The sequence below is a fragment of the Salvelinus sp. IW2-2015 genome, linkage group LG20 (assembly GCF_002910315.2).
Source record: "Salvelinus sp. IW2-2015 linkage group LG20, ASM291031v2, whole genome shotgun sequence".
Lineage (NCBI taxonomy): Eukaryota > Metazoa > Chordata > Actinopteri > Salmoniformes > Salmonidae > Salvelinus > Salvelinus sp. IW2-2015.
Window position 1 is genome coordinate 25,141,964 of NC_036860.1, and position 21,718 is coordinate 25,163,681.

The 21,718-nt window shown below is 46.6% G+C and overlaps 1 protein-coding gene across 1 annotated transcript in view; it reads left to right on the top strand.

Annotated features, from left to right (window-relative positions):
- LOC111981742 (rap guanine nucleotide exchange factor 6-like) overlaps positions 1-21,718 on the top strand; it is a 167,581-nt gene that overhangs the window by 58,711 nt on the left and 87,152 nt on the right. The window contains 3 exon segments of the mRNA XM_070449279.1: positions 3,457-3,526; positions 8,926-9,057; positions 11,659-11,676. Of these exon segments, the coding sequence (XP_070305380.1) occupies positions 3,457-3,526; positions 8,926-9,057; positions 11,659-11,676 (220 nt within the window).

Here is a 21,718-nt window from a genome sequence, read left to right on the forward strand (position 1 = left end):
AGCAGCAAGATGTGTGACCTGTTGCCACAAGAAAAGGGCAAACAGTGAAGAACAAACACCATTGTAAATACAACCCATATTTATGCTTATTTATTTTCCCCTTTTGTGCTTTTTTTTTTTATTTGCATGTCGTTATAACACTGTACATAGCCATAATATGACATTTGAAATGTCTTTATTCCCAAAAACCTTTGTGASTGTGATGTTTACTMTACATTTTTTATTGTTTATTTCACTTTTGCTTATTATCTATTTCACTTGCTTTGGCAATGTAAACATATGTTTGACTGTATAAAAAAGAGCCTTAAGTCGTGCCCCCCGGCACGATATGWTGCCCAGGATTCTGGGCCATATTGCAACAGTGGAAGTTTCAGTCTCTCACACACTGCCCATGTTGATGACGTCAGGCTACCAGACCCGTGGCTTAGTTAGAAACCTACCATTTCACCTGGCAAATTAGTTTACACACAAAGCTTTGATATTTCCCAATGTTTACGTAATCGTTCCTTTGTGGTTGTGTGTGTGTGTGCAGTGCGATGGGTGGTTTGAACGTTTTTGTGTAGTGAAACGTTTTGGTCAAAAGTAGTGCACTATGTAGAAAATAAGATGCCGTTTTGGTACGCAGGCAAATCGAATCAAAATCAAAGTTTATTGGTCACGAAATAAAAAAAATYAAGAKATTCAGAAAGAGCAGTGTCAGAGACTGGAATATAAAGAAACWTTATATYAWGTACCCTCRGTAATTATTGGCACAGTGAAAATGTTTTGTATTGTTTTGGCTCTGTACTCCAGCACTTTGGATTTGAAATMATACAATGACTTTGAGGTTAAAGTGCAGACTGTCAGCTTTAATTTGAGGGTATTTTCATCCCATATCGGTTGAACCCTTTAGAAATTACAGCACTTTTTGTACATAGTTCTCCCATTTTAGGGGAATGAAAGTATTGGGACAAATTCACTTATGTGTATTAAAGTAGTCAAAAGTGTATAATTRGGTCCCAGATTCCTAGCACGCGATGATTACATCAGGCTTGTGACTCTACACACTTGTRGGATGCTTTTTGTCGTTTGTTTTGGTTTGCGTTTCAGATGATTTTGTGCCCAATAGAAATGAATGGTAAATAATGTATTGTCATTTTGGAGTCACTTTTATTGTAAACACGAATAGAATGTTTTCAAACACTTCTACATCAATCTGGATGTTGCAATGATTACGTACAGTCCTGAATGAATCGTGAATAATGATGAGTGAGYAAGTTAGAGGCATAAATATCATATCCCCAAGACATGCTAACCTTTGGGGTTGGGTTAAATGTGGAAGACACATTTCAGTTGAATGCATTCAGTTGTACAACTGACTAGGTATCCCCCCCTTTCCCCTCTCACCATTACAATAGCGTGGGAGGTTAGCATTTTTGGAGGGGTATGATATTTGTGCTTCTGACTTTCTAACTAATCATTATTCACAATTAATTCAGGACTGTTCGTAATCATGACCACATCCATATTAATGTAGAAGTGGTTTGAAACATCCTATTCTTATTTACACTTTAAAAAAATGCTCTTGTGGCTGTCTTTGCAATTTAGTTTATTTTTGTTTGCGCTCGTTAGCATACTTAGCTAGCAGCCTCCATAGAAATTCGCTATATAATTTTGTTAGCATTCTGGTAATAGACGCCCAATGGGCTTTTTTGCGTAAAAAAAAAAAAAATGGTGCCCCCTTGTGTACTCAGCTGGTAATACCCTAAATCCCGGGATGAGAGAAGGATGGTATGACGATATGAAAATCTGGATAACGCCCAACCACTTGGGGTCYGAGGTTCAGAACCAGGGCTTGGAGGGCACTATGGGGTTGAAGGCTGAGCTGTAGTCAATGAACGGCATTCTTACGTAGGTATTTCTCTTGTCCAGGTGGGATAGGGCAGTGTGCAGTGCGATGGCGATTGTGTCGTCTGTGGATCTGTTGGGGCGATATGCGTATTGTAGTGGGTCAAGAGTGCCTGGTAAGGTGGAGGTGATATGATCCTTAACTAGCCTCTCAAAACGCTTCACGATGAAAGAAGTGAGTGGTACTGGGCGATAGTCATTTAGTTCAGTTACATTTTGCTTTCTTGGGTACAGGAGCAATGGTGGACATCTTGAAGCAAGTGAGGACAACAGACTGGGATAGGGAGAACACGCTTAAATGACTTATCACATCGGCCCACAGTCCACGACAAGGAGAGTAGGAAGGTACGATACGGGACTGTCCTTGCTCAGCACACGTCTCGTAATTAGAATCAGTGAGTCTCACAGAGCAGTAGCTTCACAGTGCTGAGTCCTRGCTTTCGCTCTTAATTGGAGTGCAGTTATTTTCGGCGCAATCTGCTTCTTTCTGATTGCAGATGGATTGTGTTCTATCTCCTCTCCTCGCACACTTCCCGTTGGGTTGAATTAGTTAGTGACTGGTTTGGTATCTCATGGTACAGAGGACCGCTCCGTTCCTGTGAATGGGGAAGTGACTTGGCTGTCTAATGTGATACTATTATACCGTGTGGTTTGATCTGAAAGGAGAAGTGTGGATGCCATCCGAGCCAGCCTGTTGTGTATTGGTGTTGCGCAACCAGCAAAACGGTTGAGTCCTGTCGTTTGTCCCAAATGGCAACCCTGTTCCCTACGTAGGCTCTGGTCAAAAGTAGTGCACGATGGGCCTTGGTCAAAAGTGGTYTACTATATTGGGAATTTGGCGGGCTATTTGGGACGCTGCCCAGTGCTGTGTGGAGATCAATAAGCTAATTTGTGATCCTAGTCGAACATGAGCTTGTTGTCCAGAGGGGAGCTGTTGACTCACTGTGAACCTTTCCTTCTACCAATTATTTATTTGTTAACAAGCATTAACTCTGTTTGTTTAAAAAAACATCCCACTGAGAGAGCGGGCGGCAGGTAGCCTAGTGGTTAGAGCGTTGGGCCAGTAACCYAGAGGTTGCTGGATCGAATCCCCGAGCTGAGGAGGTAAAACTCTGTCTTTCTGCCCCTGAACAAGGCAGTTAGCCCCACTGTTCCCTGGTAGGCTGTCATTGTAAATATGAATTTGTTCATAACTGACTTGTCTAGTTAAAGGTGAATACATTTTTTTCAACTTTAGCCTGGCACTAAATGACAAATTCCAGTTCAACTCAATGCCTTAGCGGAGAYTGATTGTTGAATTCTCTGGATCACTATTAGAAATAGGCCTATTGTTGCTTGAATTGGAAGTTTTGGAACTTTGCATCCGTGGACACAGACATCAGTATTGACTGAATCTGCAAAATACATTGAAACTGCCACTAAAAAAACAGCATCTCTAATTTGCTGTCAAAGTGTATTCAGTGTAGTACAGGACGTGGGTGGGTGCAACCTTGGCCATGTACAGATGTCTCTCTGCCTCTTGGTTTAACACTCTGTGTCCTCTGTGCTGTGTGTTCTCTCTCCCCACAGCTTTGGCAAGCAGCTGGGGGGCAGGCGAGGCTGTGAATGCATCACTTTAGAGCCGACAGAAATGATCGTGGTGAGTTGAGCCGCCGCTTTGTCCCTCTTGCTCTCTCTCTCTCTCTCTCTCTCTTTTCTCTCTCTTCTTTCTCTCTCTCCCTTTCTCCATATCTACCGACTCAGTACAGAAAGACAAGAACAAAAACAGTGACTTGTGGCGGTAGGAAGCCGCTTTACCCACGTGCGGTCTAGAAATCATTGGGGGAGGGGGGGGCGTTCTCGGATCCGGACTCATTGCGGGAAAGAAATGAACATCCATGGGCGCGTGGCGTAGCGTTTGGCCGGAGCGAGGAGTCTGGGTCGCCAGGCAGAGGAAATGCACACAGCTCCTAGAGAATTAGATTGTTGTCCCGAAGCTCTCCTCTCCAGGAGTTTATCAGCTTCGTCTGAACGAGGCCTTATAGCCTTGATCTTAGGAAGACAATAATACAACTCGATGCGATGCCCACAAYGTCACCCGATCAGTGCGTAGGCCTACGTTGACGTGTGTCTGTCTGTCCGCAAGGCAGCTACAGCTCGTCATAGTTCCAGCACACCGTTCAGAGGCCGGGGCAGGTACAGCAAATCTACTAGAGCCATCTCCCTGAGCAGGCCTGCCCAGCGAGCACGGCGCACCGCTGCTTCTGAAGCAGAGGCAGGGAGGGAGGGAGGGAGGAAGCAGGAAATGAGCTCCTCTATTAGATTTGGCCTGCTGGCCTAAGTCCTCTGTCCGTCCGCTGGTTATCATCCACTAGAGGAGGGGTATGGGGGGGGGGAAATGAAAGTCTTCACCGTGTGCAGATGGACTGGCTGATTACCTGTGCCTGGGAGGACGTGGGGGGGGGGGGGGTGGGCTGGGGGGAATGGCCATTACGTAAGCTGCTTGTTTGTTTGTTGTTCCTATCCGCCCATTTCCTCACCCTATCGTCCATAGGACTGATAATAACCACAGGCAGTGTTGTGGGTGCTGTTGGATCGGTCCACACGGGCAGCAGAGAGAGAGAGAGAATGAAATGAGACAGGGACTGTTGGGAATGATGGCGTCGTAGCAAAGTTATTGGAGAATAATCACTTGAGTTCTAAACTGACAAAGGTGTCAATCAAGTACCTTTTACATGACTGACTATTTTAATGGACATGCGTTTTGCATCATTCCCACACCCAATTGGGGCCTCAGTGCGTTCCTGAACAGCCTAGCCGTGCCTACTGCTTAGCCACTGCATGTGTGTTCAAATGAAGCTATGTTGCATGACTGAAAAGGAAATTTGTTCCCATTTAATATTCCAGGGGTAGTAATGGAGGGAACCGGAGCCACTGCAGACACACACACAAACACATACTCTCTCACTCACTCACTCACTCACTCACTCACTCACTCACTCACTCACTCACTCACTCACTCACTCACTCACTCACTCACTCACTCACTCACTCACTCAGGCTGCTGCACCACAGTCAAATCACTCACATTCCAACCAATTAGCTAATTGAGGCCTGGGGAATTATCACAGACTAACTGCTCACGTAATTTGCGTAGCCAGGCCAGTGGTTGGACTCGTTGGCGATGTATGGCATTTTACCCATCCTCTGTCTCTGTGTCTGTTCGTCTGTCTCTGTCTCTCTCGGCCTGTTTGTCAGGGAGCCTTGTAGTTCACACGCCGAGACCGGCTCATCCAGGAGATAACTTGTTAATGGTCCAAGCAGGAAATATCTCTCCACGTGGACAGACTCTTTGTGAACAACACTGTTCACAGTTGAGACGTTCTGTTTACTAGTATGTGTGTCATTACAGTTATTAGTCTTTAGAGTGTTTTTAATGTTAGGTTGAGATGCTCAGTCAGTCTTCTGTTGATGACGTTGCAGTGATAACACTGTTAGGCCGTCAGTCTGGTTGGTTTTTCATTACAGCAGTATGTGCTGTTCCATAAACCAAACCCTCCTAGAGTTGTTATTCAGTACATTTCAACCATGACAGAAAATCTTTGCGCCTCGTATCTGTGACAGCGGGGTCCGTTTCTCTGTTAATCTCTAGTGACAGGCAAAATGGCCAGGCTTTTACAGCACGGCCCTGACGTGTGGGCTTTCCTCTCCCTTGCTGTCGCACACGCGCGTTAGTGGCTTGTGCGTTAGTGGCTAACGCACGCACAAATGGGAGTGGTCTCTGCAGGAAAAGGCCTCTCTGACTTCGTGTTGGACTGTCTGTCAAAGTGTGCACCTGTCTCACTAAGGGAGAGGGAGGTAGAGCGAGAGCGAGGTCAGAAGGTTATCCACCCCTCCCCCCCGCTACAGCGCCAGATAGAACTTTGTGGAATGCTGCAAATCTACGACGACGAAAAATAAGCATTCTGTCACTGCCAACGTACTAAATTCGGCGAGCCCAGTCGATATGTGATCAATTTGGGTCACGGGGTTCCCAATTTGACCTTTTCTGCGAACTCTGCCAAGCAAGCAGGAAACGACAGCCGTGGGCCTCCTGCGCGCGCGACAACACGCACAAGGGAACGCCACACACACACAACGCTGTCACCGTCTACTTTTCAAAATGCAACGGACTTTACCACATCGCCCAACACAACGTGCCTTTTACTGTAGGCCTATTGTCAGAGTCCATTTATCTCCTTTAATGCCTTTTCTCTGTAGTCTAAACAAAGCCGAAGTTGCTTGAGTCCCGCGCGCGACACAACACGCGTAGCTTTACCCGCTCGAGAAATYTACAGTGCATTCMGGAAGTAWTCAGACCCCTTGACTTTTTCCACAWTTTGTTACGTTACAGCCTTACTCTAAAATGTATTAACCTGTTTTTTGCCCCCTTAATCAATCTACACACAATACCCCATAATGACAAAGCAAAAGCTCTGTCAGGTTGGATGCGGAGCGTCGCTGCATAAACATTTAAATAAATGGTGTATTGCACCATTGTAATGGTAATGACATGAACATATCTGTTCAGCAAGACGTTCATGCAAGCATTATAATATATTTACAACCCAAAAGTAATGTGAAGTCCACTCATAACTTATGACATGAGCAATATATTTAGACTAAGTGTCGTCCGGGCCTGACAGCTAACTGCAGGCTAACTAGGCAGAGAATTGTGTCATGGGAGACGGAATGCACCCTGGGAATCGGTGTATGCTGTAGACGACGGCACTACAGGCTTTTTCAAAATGACAATAACAAGGAATTGTGCAGTAGTGCACTTACAGTAGTGCATAAATACTACCAGCATAATAACTGGTTATTAATGGCAGACTTGTCCTTTAAGGTTTTGGTTGGGGTTAAGGGTCAGTTTCAGATTGTGGTTAGTCGTTTTGCAGGTCAGCAGTGTCCATATAGTCTCTACCGTCTGTCCCGGCCAGCTGATGTGCCGAGGAGAGGGGTCCGGGGCCACACCCTTGTCATGCCTCTCCCATCTCTTCTCATCCTCTGTGCCCATCATGTGTTTCATTACATCCTGATGGATGACTGGAGCTCACAGAGATGACAGCCCTGCAGTCTGTACACCAAGACACACACACACACACACACACACACACACACACACACACACACACACACACACACACAGATTCTCTGGGTTGGGTTTGTATATTGCAGACTACCCTCCCCTCTCTGATCCTCCTCCTCAATCCCACTCTACTCCAGGCTCAGAGGTTTTACCCACCCACTCCTATATGAACTAGAAATGTCATCTAAGTCATTGAGCGTAGCGAAACAGTCGGCAATAAAAAGTGTTCTTGCGTACGTAATTGTTCACCCGTGATGCGTAAAATACAGTGGAAAAAGTTGATTTGCGTGAGCAGGGATTTCACGACTCGGAGAAGGAAAGAGAAAGCGAGAGAGGGAGGAGTTGGGGGGGGAAGCCCAGCATTGTTCAGACGAGTGCAGATGTTTTCTGTTAACTGAGTTTCATTTTTATTTTTTTATTTTTTGGCTCCAGCTTTCCTCCAGCTAGGTCGGCGGAGGCATTTGGCCCTCACTGTGTCCAAACGAGCAGAATTTGATGGGTTTACAAACACACCACAGAGACTGGAAGGTTACATCAGCTCCTCCACTGTCCCGATAAACCCGCTCTCTGGCCACGTAAAGCCTCCTCTCAAACAACACTGACTTAAAAAGAAAAAAAAAAGGCAAAATCCCACCGAATGTCAATGACCGTCAAAAAAGCTTTGTTGTTCTAGTGAAAAAACTCTCTTAAAATATGTGACTCTTAAACAGTTGAAGCATTCTTCCTCAATTTTTTTTAATAGTTTCAATGTTTTTCAATAGTTCCGTTTCACAAATCACCTCACAAATGTAAACTATTTGCTCAGCTTTGGTTATACACTGAGTGTACAAAACATTAAGAACACCTTCCTAATATTGAGTGCCCTCTTTTACCCTCAGAACAGCCTCAATTCGTTGGGGCACGGACTCTACAAGGTGTCGAAAGCGTTCCACAGGGATGCTGGCCCATGTTGACTCCAATGCTTCCAACAATGCTTCCAACAGTGGTCAGGTTGGCTGGATGTCCTTTGGGTGGCAGACCATTCTTGATACACACGGAAAACTGTTGAGCGTGAAAATCCCAGCAGCGTTGCAGTTCTTGACACAAACCAGTGCGCCTGGCATCTATTACCATACCCCGTTCAAAGGAACTTCAATCTTTTGCCTTGCCCATTCACTCTCTAAATGGCACACATACACAACAATCCATGTCTCAAGGCTTAAAAATCCTTCTTTAACCTTGTCTCCTCCCTTTCTACACTGATTGAAGAGGATTTAACAGGTGACATCAATAAGGGATCATAGCTTTCACCTGGATTCACCTGGTCAGTCTGTCATGGAAAGAGCAGGTGTTCATAATGTTTTGTACACTCAGTGTATAACGTGAAAATGAAACATATTCCCCAGCAATAACAACAGCGAAGTAGTACAAAGCGCACAGGAATTAATTGTATGGCCGGAATCTTTTTTCTTTTCTTTTTTTTTCTTCCTCTGTTCTGCTCAGAGAGGATATTTGTATATTGACTGTTTCCTGCAGGAAACTGTGGCCTCACTGTGAGTTCTGTTGTACAGCAACAGCCTCCCGACTCTAGACAGCAGACCGAGACAGAATGACTAGAGCTCTTCTCGTCACAGCCTCGAAGAGAGCTAGAGAGAGCGCCTCATACCGTCCTCGTCTATATCGTCTCTTCTCTCGCCTGTCTTGTGGATGCCGTCCCCATGACGCTGCGCTTGCACAGGCTCTCTGTGCTGTGGAAGAACTGGATGTTCAACCAGGAGCCTGAACAGGACCAGATCCAGAATCAGATCTCAGAACCAGCAGCCAGTCAGAACTGTGATCAGTCAGAAAAGCTGACGCTGAGCTCAGAACAGGGACAGTCTAGTAGTGGTGGAGGCTGTGCGCTCCCGACCCAGAGCTCTAGCGCTGAGGCCCAGCTTGGTCATGTGTTTCAGGTGGACAATGCCAGCGAGGTCGAGGAGAGGGCGTTGCAGAGGGAGGCGTCCCAGAGACGTTCCCGCCGACGCTTTCGCAAAGTCAACCCCCGGGGAGAGCGGGAACTGATCACTGACGGCCAGGAGCCCACGGTAAGGACTAACGCTAATGTATAGCTTACTCACTATCACAGTTGCTGAAGTTAAAGGACGTCTACTAGGCTCAGACAGGACGATACCATTGACAGCAGTGTGGAAAAGCCAAGGTGTCGGTGTACTTAGGTCTCTGTGTGGAGTAAGTAGAGTTGACTGCTGTTATGAAGGTTGGACACACGGCTTAACGAAGTACTGCTTGTTATGTTGTAGTTAAAGGTTAAAGAGCAGTTTGTGGTTGAGATGTTGGTCTACAGCTTCCAATGTGTCCAGGATACATACGTAGGAATGATTGTTTTGTAGATTTCATGCCTGTATTCTACATTTTAATCTACGCTGAACTATCGCGGCTATATAAAGCCTGTTCCATGATCTGCAGGGGGCTTGCTTGCTATTCGTGTCAGTATGAAATGGGGTATGTGTGCTGTGAGGAAAGTACAGTGCCTTCGGAAAGTATTCAGACCCCTTGACTTTTCCCACATTTTTACGTTACAGCCTTATTCTAAAATTGTATTTAACAGAATTTAATCAATCTACACAAAATACCTCATAATGACACAGCAAATTTTTTTTGTTGTTGAAATTTGCCTTAATTTATTCCAAATAAACTGAAATATCACATTTACATAAGTATTCAGACCCTCTACTCAGTACTTTGTTGAAGAACCTTTGGCAATGATTACAGCTTCACTTCTTCTTGGGTATGACGCTACAAGCTTGGCACACCTGTATTTGGGGAGTTTCTCCCATTTATTCTCTGCAGATCCTCTCAAGATCTGTCAGGTTGGATGGGGAGCGTTGCTGCACAGCTATTTTCAGATGTCTCTAGAGATGTTTGATCGGTTTCAAGTCCGGGCTCTGGCTTGGCCACTGAAGGACTTGGCTGTGTGCTTAGGGTCGTTGTCCTGTTGGAAGGTGAACCTTCACCCAGTCTGAGGTCCTGAGTGCTGTGGAGCAGGTTTTCATCAAGGATCTCTCTGTACTTTGCTCCGTTCATCTTTGCCTCAATCCTCACTAGTCTCCCAGTCCCTGCCGCTGAAAAACATCCCCACAGCATGATGCTGCCACCAGCATGCTTCACCGTAGGGATGGTGCCAGGTTTCCTCCAGATGTGGCGCTTGGCATTCAGGCCAAAGAGTTCAATCTAGGTTTCATCAGACTAGAGAATGTTGTTTCTCATGTTCTGAGAGTCATTTAGGTGCCTTTTGGCAAACTCCCAGCTGGCTGTCATGTGCCTTTTTACTGAGGAGTGGCTTCCGTCTGGCCACTCTACCATAAAGGCCTAACTGGTGGAGTGCTGCAGAGATGGTTGTCCTTCTGGAATGTTCTCCCATCTCCAAAGAGGAACTCTGGAGACCTGTCAGAGTGACCATCAGGTTCTTGGTCACCTCTCTGACCAAGGTCCTTCTCTCCCGATAGCTCAGTTTGGTCGGGCGGCKAGCTCTAGGAAYMGTCTTGGTGGTTCCAKACTTCTTCGGTTTAAGCATGACGGAGGCCACTGTGTTCTTAGYGATCTTCAACTCTGCAGAAWTGTTTTGGTACCCTTCCCCAGATCTGTGSWTRGACACAATCCTGTCTCGYAGCTCTACAGACAATTCCTTCGATCTCATGGCTTGGTTTATACTCTGACATGCACTGTCAACTGTGGGACCTTATATAAACAGGTGTGTGCCTTTCCAAATCATGTCCAATAAATTGAATTTACCACAGGTGGACTCCAATCAAGTTGTAGAAACATCTCAAGGATGATCAATGGAAACAGGATGCACCTGAGCTCAATTTCGAGTCTCATACAACTGATCTGAATACTTATGTAAATAAGGTATTGTTTATGTTTATTTTTGTAATTTGCGAAAATTTCTTAAACCCTGTTTTTGTTTTGTCATTATGGGGTATTGTGTGGAGATTGCTGAGGAAAAACGATTTAATTCGTTTTAGAATAAGGCTGTAACGTAACAAAATGTGGAAAAAGTCAAGGGGTGTGAGTACTTTACACTGTGTTTGACAAGTAGTGTGGGAACTGTTGGGGTGTGTGTGTTGCGTGTGAGTGCAGCATATGAGTGAGTGTGTGTTTCTGTATCCATGTGTGTCTGTTACACCTGTGTGGGTGATACATCTGCATCTGTGTGTGTCAGCTCCCTGGTTTCCCCTCCTGTCAGACGGGGGAGTTTCCCTCATGCTGCTGATAGTATCGCTGGGCGCAGGCACTGCCGTGTTTCAGTTGCTGTTCTCAGTAATCACCCCGGCCCATGCTCCATCACGCCCCCTGACAAGGCGGTTGACGTCCCCATCTCCGCGCCTTCCCATCCCCTCTCCTGCTGGGATTGTTGAAGCCCAGCCCTTCCGGAAGGATGTCCAGGGAAAGTCAATAAAGTCTGGCTTAAACATAGCCTCCCTTCCTCCCACCACCAGCCACCTGATCACAGAGCCAAACTGATAACTTATGACTTCACTGTTAAGGCATTTAACTCAAGTTATGTTTTTGTCCCTCTGTTGATCCTCCTGATGTCTTGTCTTTCTCTCTCCGTCCCTCCATCTCTCCCTCTCCGTCCCTCCATCTCTCCCTCTCCATCCCTGATGCTTGCTGTGGTCGTCCTTTAGGATTATGCGTATAACCAGGTACGTTGGAAGCTTGACTTCTTCACTGAGTGTGGCGGTGTATGTTAAAGGCCCAATGCAGATATCAAGTCATTTCTGGGTAACAATTAAGTACCTTACTGTAATTGTTWTKTATTAAAATGGGCGCAAAAGCTTTTTTAGCAAATAACTATTTCTCAAACAAGAATTTTGCTAGGATTGTCTGTGAGTGGGGAGGGGAAAAACCCGAAAACGTATGAAAACCTGCTGATTAGAAGATCCATTGTAGATTGTGTTTTCAACCATCGACAGGAAATAACACTGACAAAATGTTTCATCAGCTGTTGTACAACACAGGGGGGAAGAAATCTACGCATGTCTCTCTTACACGCTCACATCCGCTGCCCGTTTGACCTAGATACTTGAAACTGTGTGTCTAGGTGTCTTTCCTCATGCTGAACAAATTTGCCTCAAGGACCCGTAAGGTCCGCCAGGATAGATTTTGAGAGGACTTGGCTAAAGCGCCAACAAACTGGACCGTCAGGCTATGTTGTGTATACCAGACAAAAGCGGTGTCTTTGTGTCTACGCCTGGCCCTAATTGATGAGTATCCCTATGACGTGCTGTTGACATTGACTGCCATTGATCCAGAAATATCACCCTCCTCCAGGCTAGCCCCCTGGAGACCTGGGGTGCATTACTAGCATGATGCACCATGGGATTTAATATACGGATGCTGACGAATGAACGGAAGGATGACTCCGTTGCCCCACTTTATTAGGACATCAATTGCCTACTTGCCTTACTCAATTACACACACACACACACACACACACACACACACACACACACACACACACACACACACACACACACACACACACACACACACACACACACACACACACACACACACAATGCCTTAAAAGGACACATCACCTCACTTGGCCTTCAGAATTATGTACTAAGTGCTTTCCTAGCCAAGACACTATTACATGGATCATTACGTTTCTACGAGACCTGGTCTACCCGGTAACTGACCCATGAATGTCTCAACTTGGCCTGAATAGAATGACTAGGCTGCATTCATGTTGGAGAGAGATGATCACTCGTCTGCACGTCTCTGCTTTGTCTTGGCGCATGACACCCAGCTAGTAGCAGAAGCAGGTCGCTAGGCTAGTCAACGGTCTGCGGTATTTCACTTCCTGTCAGTCTGCAAGACGTCTGCTGCAGGCTGTGCCTCTCTTCCTCTTACCCTTCCTGTCCTCTAACCTCTCCGGCACCAGCACCTCCACCAGTCACGTAGCTAGCGTTAGCATCTACGTGTGTGGAAACATTCACGGCTAATGGAACGCAGCCTCGCTTTAGCGTCGCTTCAACGCTAGTCGCTCGTTGGTTAGTGACTAATCCTCAGGTCTCAGCGGATATTGTATCTCTGTGTATTTCGGTCTCACGATCATCACAGAGTCTGAGGTGTTCAGCCATTAGAGATGAGTCAGTGCGCTGCTGGCTGGGTTGCATTACATAGAGGGCTGTCAGTCTGTACCCTGATCCCAGTGCTAATTTACACGTCAGCTCCACATCTCCGCCGGGCTCTGTAGATACTGTAGGTCATGATGACATTGGGATGTGTCTCATGGCGTCGTGCTGCAAATGGCTGCTCGCTGACTTGTTGTCACAGAGACCCTCGTGTCATCTTTTAGAGGTGAGCTTGATGTTCTCTGTCTTGTCCCCCCCTACTCTCCGCGACCTTGTCTGGGATGTSACGTGTTGTGGCACACGTCCACTTCGCTCCATCTCTCCATCTAGCGCTATCCCGTCTCGTCCTATCAAAATGCACATTTAACCCCCGAGCGGCAGGGGTCGTAGTGTGCCCCTCTGTCAGAGCCAAATGGCCCCTGGGGTGAGGGATAGAGCAGGGATGTTGGCCAGTGGTGAGAGGAGGAAGGGGGAGAGGGGTTTGGGAGCAGAGGAGACCTCTGGGGGTTTTCACTTCCATGCTCCCCCCCTTTACTGAGGCCTGAGGCTGCTGGGTGATTTATCATGTCTTTCCCCTCTGGAACCAGCCCCCCTCCACCCAGCCACCACCCCTCAGCCTCCCAGCCCCAGCACACCAGGCAAACACACACACACACACACACACACAACACCAGCCTGAGCTGATGTACCATTATACAAACACTACAAGGCTTTTAACAACGCTGTAATTAACTGCTCTGATATTCCATAATAAGAGCACAGCAGCTGTAGCAACAACACTGTGAAACACTGTTATCAGGCCAGGCACTTTGACTACCGGTATATACAAGTGAAAGCCCTGGAYATGGTGTGCCATGTGAAACCGGTGAGAGGCGGTGGGAACAAGCAGACCAGGTGGATCTGGGACCTGAGAAGATACCGCAGGCTACGATCCAGGCCAGACCTACATCTAAATGTTAACGTCATTCCTTCTGTGCTGCTTGTACCGCTGCTGCCCGCCACTGCCTCTGGAGCTAATTTTAGTGATTACATCATCGTAGCTAAGATGACAGCCTTGCTGAACCTCCCCTCCCTCCCTCCCTCCAGGGAAAGGCTCTTATTTTCATTGTACTTGGAGTGCTATGGAGCCGGACTGTTCTGCTCAAGCCAGGCAAGCACTTTACCATGGGGCTTCGGGGATCACCAGTCCAAGACATGCACCCTCACACGCAGGCAACACATTCCCTCCAGGCCTCCTCCCCTCTCTCTCCCCTCTCTTTCCCCTCTCTCTCCTATCCTTCTCTCGTTGCTCTCTCCTCTCTCCTCTTCCCCTCTCACTGCCCCCTCACCTTCTCTTTTCTTCCCTCTCCCCCTCTCTTTTCTTACCTCTCCTCCCCGCTCTCTTCCATCTCCGCTCTCTTCCATCTCCGCTCTCTTCCATCTCCGCTCTCTTCCATCTCCGCTCTCTTCCATCTCCGCTCTCTTCCCTCTCCGCTCTCCTTCCCTCTCCGCTCTCCTTCCCTCTCCGCTCTCTTCCCTCTCCGCTCTCTTCCCTCTCCGCTCTCTTCCCACTTCCTTCTCCTCTTCCCTCTCTTCCTTCTCCTCTTCCCTCTCTTCCTTCTCCTCTTCCCTCTCTTCCTTCTCCTCCCCCCTCTCTTCCCTCTCCTCCCCCCCTCTCTTCCCTCTCATCTCCCCACTCTCCCTACAGGGACTGGGTGGGAAGGGAAGGCCCTGTTAAAAGGAAGGAATTCCTGTCCTGCAGGAGAGAAGTGGGCTCCGAGCCGGAGACCTGTACTCAGTACAGTACACCATACCACAGCACAGCGGTCTGCTGGAGCACTTTGTGTGGGTAGTGGAGCAGGAAAGCATTGTGACGGCCAAGTACAAGATGATGGCGCCTTCATCAGCTATTCATATGGCCAAAGGGGCTTGCCTGTTTAAACCGAGGGAGTATTGGTGGTCTGGACCAATGTTCCCTCTAAGCTCCTCCAGGACTGCCACGCAGAAGAAATGCCAGGCCGTGCACAGACGCAAGACATTGAACTTGGCTGAGTTCCCCCCCCATTAGTTTGCACTGTATAGATCAACGTTTTCTCTGTGATCGAATCAACATTATATCAGCCCCTTTTCAATGCAACAAACCAACACAAATCTAACTTTGCAAGACTGAGACTGTGATTTTGTTGTAGGCAGAGACGGCGTACAATGAAGTAGAGTTCTATCGGCGGGGGTAGCCCATGGGCGGTCTTTCTGTTCAGAGCCGTGTGTGTGCACATTTGTTGATATTCTTTGCTAGTTAGCGAGTTATTAGCCCAGTTATAGATAAGTATAGGTCAGCAATGGGGAGTTACTGCTTCCTACAACGTGTAGGCTACATTTCAAGCTGTCTTTGAAAAGCCAGTCAGGTAAAAAGTGTATGTATTAATTAAAGGGGCAGTGRTSTATTTAGAGACAGTCTTGAATATGCAAATGAGCCAATATGCAGAGTGATAGCCTACATTGTATAATTCTCTGTATTGTAATAATAAGAGATTTTATTTTGTAAAGTGGTTTGTTGCATCATTCAACACAACAAAATACAATTTACAGTCACCTATTTGGCCCATGTTGTTACAGACCAAGTAAAAAATCATGAATTCATGTCAAGCTCTTCATAATGTCAAAACGGGCCTCCCGAGTGGCGCAGTGGTCTAAGGCACTGCAGTGCTTGAGGCATCACTACAGATCCGGGTTTGATCCCGGGCTGTGTCGCAACAAGCCGCGACCGGGAGACCCGGTGGCGGCGCACAATTGTTCCAGCGTCGTCCGGGTTAGGGGGAGGGTTTGGCCGGCCAGTCCTTGTGCACACTGACACAGTCCGACACATTGTGGCTGGCTTCCGGGTGAAATGAGCAGTGTGTCAAGAAGCTTCGGTGGACGCACGGCTCTCGACCTTTGCCTCTCCCAAGTCCGTAGGGGAGTTGCAGCGATGAGACAAGACTGTAACTACCAATTGGATACCACGAAATTGGGGAGAAAAKCCGTAATAATAATGAAGTCTTATGCAATGTAGACCTGCATTGACCACCACATACAGGCTACTGTAGACTATATCATAGAAGCTATTTCCATGTGAAAATGTTCTGGGATTTGCTCCATTGGTTTTGTTGGTAGGTCTACATTATGCAGAAATAACCACAATTGGCTACTGTCTAAAATTGTAAGGGTACGGCCTCACTGTAAACGCGCGCTGGAAGTTGCACAAAATTCTCACAACGTTCAAGTTTCCGCTCACAAGACCAAACATTTGCTRAGTACCCCAAATAATTTGAGGGACGGTGGTCTGGACTCTCAAGCGTGGGATTATTTTGTATAATACGGATTCTATAAAGAGCTGTAGACCAAAGGCATGTTTCATTTTACTGGTCTAAGCTCTTAAAAAAAAAYAAATGTGTAACACCAATTATTAGAATAGCAACTTTCTGCGTTCACTGTTGCAGGAGGTATTTGGTAGGGGAAGATTAGTTGGGGAGAACCAATTGTATTCATTATTTTTTTGTTGTTGTTGCATTTAATGAAATAGGCAGTGGTCCAAAATATATGCAAGTGGCTGGTGAAGAAAGAAAAAAAACTTATCTGTGTGGAAGTTGTACAGCTTTTCACAGAACTCAGCATTCTGCTTTGCTGGCCATTTATTTTGAACAGGCTGGAGGGGCTTTCGGCAGCTCACACATTCTAATTTTCCGCACACAACTGATTAGCTGTGAATGTAAGCCCGGTGCCCCACACACACGCGCGGCACTTTTGTCTGTGATAGCATACCCAATATAGCTTGATGGTCACACACACACACACACACACACACACACACCACACACACACACACCACACACAACACACACACAACACACACACACAACAACACCCACACACCACAGACAGACAGAGGCGGCCTAGTGTGTGTTATTGTTCAGTGTTCACTGAGCCTTGCTATGGCTCAGGGATATCGAAAGATCCCGTCTCGCCACTGTCATTCTCCTGAGCACTGCAGGGACAATGAGTCCCATGGGAGAAATCCCAACACACACACACACATTCTCTATACATTACAATTAGAGTCACAATCTTGTTCATCAGAGCAGGGATGGCCATTGTACAATATATACAGTTGAAGTTGGAAGTTTACATACACTTCGGTTGGAGTCATTAAAACTAGGTTTTCCAACCACTCCACAAATTTCTTGTGAACAAACTATAGTTTTGGCAAGTCGGTTAGGACATCTACACAAGTAATTTTTCCAACAATTGTTTACAGACAGATTATTTCTCTTATAATTCACTGTATCACAATTCCAGTGGGTCAGCAGTTTGCATACACTATGTTGACTGTGCCTTTAAACAGCCTGGAAAATTCCAGAAAAGGATGTCATGGCTTTAGAAGCTTCTGATAGGCTAATTGACATCATTTGAGTCAATTGGGGGTGGACCTGTGGATGTATTTCAAGGCCTACCTTCAAACTCAGTGCGTCTTTGCTTGACATCATGGGAAAATCAAAATAAATCAGCCAAGACCTCAGGAAATAAAATTGTAGACCTCCACAAGTCTGGTTAATCCTTGGGAGCAATTTCCAAATGCCTGAAGGTACCACGCTCATCTGTACAAACAATAGTACACAACTATTAACACCATGGGACCACGCTGCCGTCATAGCGCTCAGGAAGGAGACGCGTTCTGTCTCCTAGAGATGAACGTACTTTGGTGTGAAAAGTACAAATCAATCCTAGAACAACAGCAAAGGACCTTGTGAAGATGCTGGAGGAAACAGGTACAAAAGTATCTATATCCACAGTAAAACGATTCCTATATCGACATAACCTGAAAGGCCGCTCAGCAAGGAGAAGCCACTGCTCCAAAACCGCCATCAAAAAGCCAGAATACGGTTTGCAACTGCACACGGGGACAAAGATTGTACTTTTTGGAGAAATGTCCTCTGGTCTGATGAAACAAAAATAGAACTGTTTGGCCTAACCATCTGTTAGATTTGGTGGAAAATGGGGGAGGCAGCATCATGTTGTGGGGGTGCTTTGCTGCAGGAGGGACTGGTGCACTTCACCTAATTTTCCTTCCTCAAGATGCCATCTATTTTGTGGATTTATTGAAGCAACATCTAAAGATATCAGTCAGGAAGTTAAAGCCTGTTCACAAATGGGTCTTCCAAATGGACAATGACCCCAAGCATACTTCTAAAGTTGTGGCAAAATGGCTTAAGGACAACAAAATCAAGGTATTTTAGTGGCCAACACAAAGCCCTGACTTCAATTCTATAGAAAATTTGTGGGCAGAACTGAAAAAGCGTGTGCGAGCAAGGAGGCCTACAAACCTGACTCAGTTACACCAGCTCTGTCAGGAGGAATGGGCCAAAATTCACCCAACTTATTGTGGGAAGCTTGTGGAAGGCTACCCAAAACGTTTTACCCAAGTTAAACAATTTAAAGGCAATGCTACCAAATACTAATTGACTGTATGTAAACGTCTGACCCACTGGGAATGTGATGAAAGAAATAAAAGCTGAAGTAAATCATTCCTTCTACTATTATTTTGACATTTCACATTCTTAAAATAAAGTGGWMATCCTAACTGTCCTAGGATTAAATGTCAGGAATTGTAAAAAACAGAGTTTAAATGTACTTGGCTAACTTCCGACTTCAACTGCATATAGCTTCCTTCATGGTTCTCAATACATACTCTAATGGAGTGTTCACAAGCAGCGCTGTTGCAGCTGGAGACCAGTTGTTTGACTGAAGTCCCCTGATGACTGGCCTGTGGAATGATGCAATAAGTGTCTCCTTGGGGCTGCCTGCCTGCGTTGGCAGTTTTAGATCATGGACATGTTGGTATTGTTCATTATCTTGCTAGGCTTAGGCTTATCTGTTCAAATTACTCTCTCTTACACACACACACACACAGGATGTACATCCTGCCTGAACTCTCTCTCTCTGCCGCCTTTTGACTGCCTCAGAATCAGAGAAAAGGCTGTGAAATGGTGTTGGTCTACTAACTAGTAGATGCAACTGATGACTGTGTTTGTGGTGGGGGGGGGGTTGGAAGGATTTGCATGAAAAGGCACTCCTCAAGGTTCCTCTGTGACTGTTTGAGAAGGAATTCAGTGATTAGCAGAATGCCTCCCTTTGTTTTTGTGTTTTGAGTCGTGGATGGTAAAACAGGCTTTGCTGAGGTGTGTTTGTGCCTCCTATAAAAAAAATATWAAAAAAAGGAGGGGAGAGCCCCCACACAATTCTGAACGAGGCTGCAGCTGGCTTTCACCGTCACACACGCTCCCGCTCGCTGTCTCCCTCCCTCCCTCCCCTKCTTCGTCTACCAACCTCTAATCAATTACATGAAAGGTCATTTTATTCACGCTGAGGGGCTGGGGTCAGGTAGGAGTGGGTGTGGAGGGAGAGATCCCCAAGAAAAATATCTCTCCTCTTTACGAACAGCGCTCCCAGAAAGGCTCTATGTGCTGGCCTCCTATTGGCTGCTCTCTAAAAGAATGATGTCATCCTTTAGCAGCACGCGGTAGCGCGCGGAGCGGGGAAACGGGCTTGAGTTATTCCTCTCTTCAGCACAGTGGTGCAGGGAGAGAAGACTTTCCGACATGGACACATTTACTCGACAGCAGACTGAAGCAGAGAACCTAATGATTTACAAAGTTTCACATCCTCCTCCCTCACCGCCGGCTGCATTCTGCATCTCTCCATAAGGGAGTAGTGGTTGTATAGGTTTGCGTTTCTTTGTTACAGCGAAAGGMTTTAGTACTCTTCCTTTTAGTAGTACACATTTTCGCGTATCTCGCTTTGGTACCGCAGTCTCTGGCCCAGGTATAATTCAGTGTGCTTCACAGTGCAACTGGGATAATGCGCCTGCGCTGCAAAATCAAAGCCATTTACTCTATTTCAAATCCTATTTCACAACCAGGCCGTTGATTTGGGGCGTTTGTGAAAGGCATTAGCATATTTCCCAAGCAGACMCGTGCTGTGTGCTGCCGCCCTCTGTTCTGGGTTCAGATAACGTGCTGTGATTTATGTTTTTTTTCCCCCTTAGTTATTTTGCCATTTATTTAAAGGAGTGGAGGTGGCTGAATGCACAAGGCTTTATGTTGCTGCCTGATCAATAAAGATGCTCCCGCTCCTCTTCTTTCTGGTCTCCCTCTCTCCGCTCCCAGCCAATCGGTCTAATGCAGTTTCCCCCTGGCACTCGCGCTCTCCTCCTCTTCCTCCCTCCATCTATCCCTCCTCCCATCCCTCTCCCTGCCCAGGTGATGTCATTCTTTTTCAGCCGGGCTCCCCTCCCCCCTCCCTCCCTCCGCCTATTAGCTGTTGGCTCTTTGCGGTGAACCGTCAAATCGATGGGAGGTTCTCCGGGTGGGGGGGGAGCAGTGCGCTAGCCTGGGTCTGTGCACTCTGAGTTGGGGAACGGGAGCAGGCAGTCTGGCCCCTCTGGAGACGGACGGGCACGCACGCGCACACACACACACACACACACACACACACGTGCTGTCGGAGCGCTCTAGACAGAGAGAGCTAGAGAGGGAGGAAGAGAGCTGCAGTGAGCCAGGCGGTGTGAGGAGGGAAATAGACACAGATGAGTGCATGCTGACTGACTGGAAGTCCTGCTAGTGGTCTCTCTCTCTCTCTGGGACTATTGACTAGTGACAGCACCGCTGGCTCAGCCCTGGAGAACAGGCTGTCTGTCAGCCATAGTTACAAACAGGTTGGAAAGAAAACTACCAGGGACTTTAAATGACTTTTCCTCAACCCTTTGACTTCTCTCTAAGGATCCTCCTGTCTGCAGTTTTACAACACGACTGAACTTGAGCAAGTTTGCAGGATCGCTGATCGTTGAGGCTGTGGCCATGCGACCTGCTATGTCTTTGGGATTTAATGCATTTAGCACTCTGGAGATGTCGAATGGATAATTGTTTCTGAGTCCAGCTTTTTAAATACATTTCTTAATTTGAATGTGGAGGGTCACTAGTGATCCTCTAAATGCCTCTCTCGTCATTGGCATTGGCTTCCCTCTTGATTGACGTGTGACAGTCACTGCCAGAACCTGAATGAACAATAGCAAACTGACAACTAACGCCCGAGGACATTTGGACAACGTTGAGGATTGGATTTCCTTTCGCCCCTTCGAAAGAAGCCTCAGTCTTATCGGCGTCTGCTTTCTTTTCCTTKTTTTCCTTTTCCCCCCTGTCTGTTGGTGTCGAAAGGGGAAACTTTGCCTCCCTGCTCTCGCTCTGAACATGGCTTTCCTTGTCCGTTGCTATGCCAACTGCTTGCAGCCGTGGTCCTCCAAAGTAAGCGATGTCGTAATCCCTTCTGTGGCCAGCGCACTCTGCTGGGTTAGGATGCTGTGTGTGTGATGCTCTGCGTTTAGGTGTGAACTGTACAGCCCTCAATCAACCGCTGCTTTTATCATTTATTCATGCATGCTTTGCTGTAAATTCAAATGCATTATTTAGATTATGGGCGTGTATTTATTAATTGGACATTCAGATTTCACAATGCGTTCTGCTTAAAAAAAAAATACCGAATGACAGGTTTGTGTGGTAGAGCCCATGTCCTATTTTGAATGGTGTGAATGATG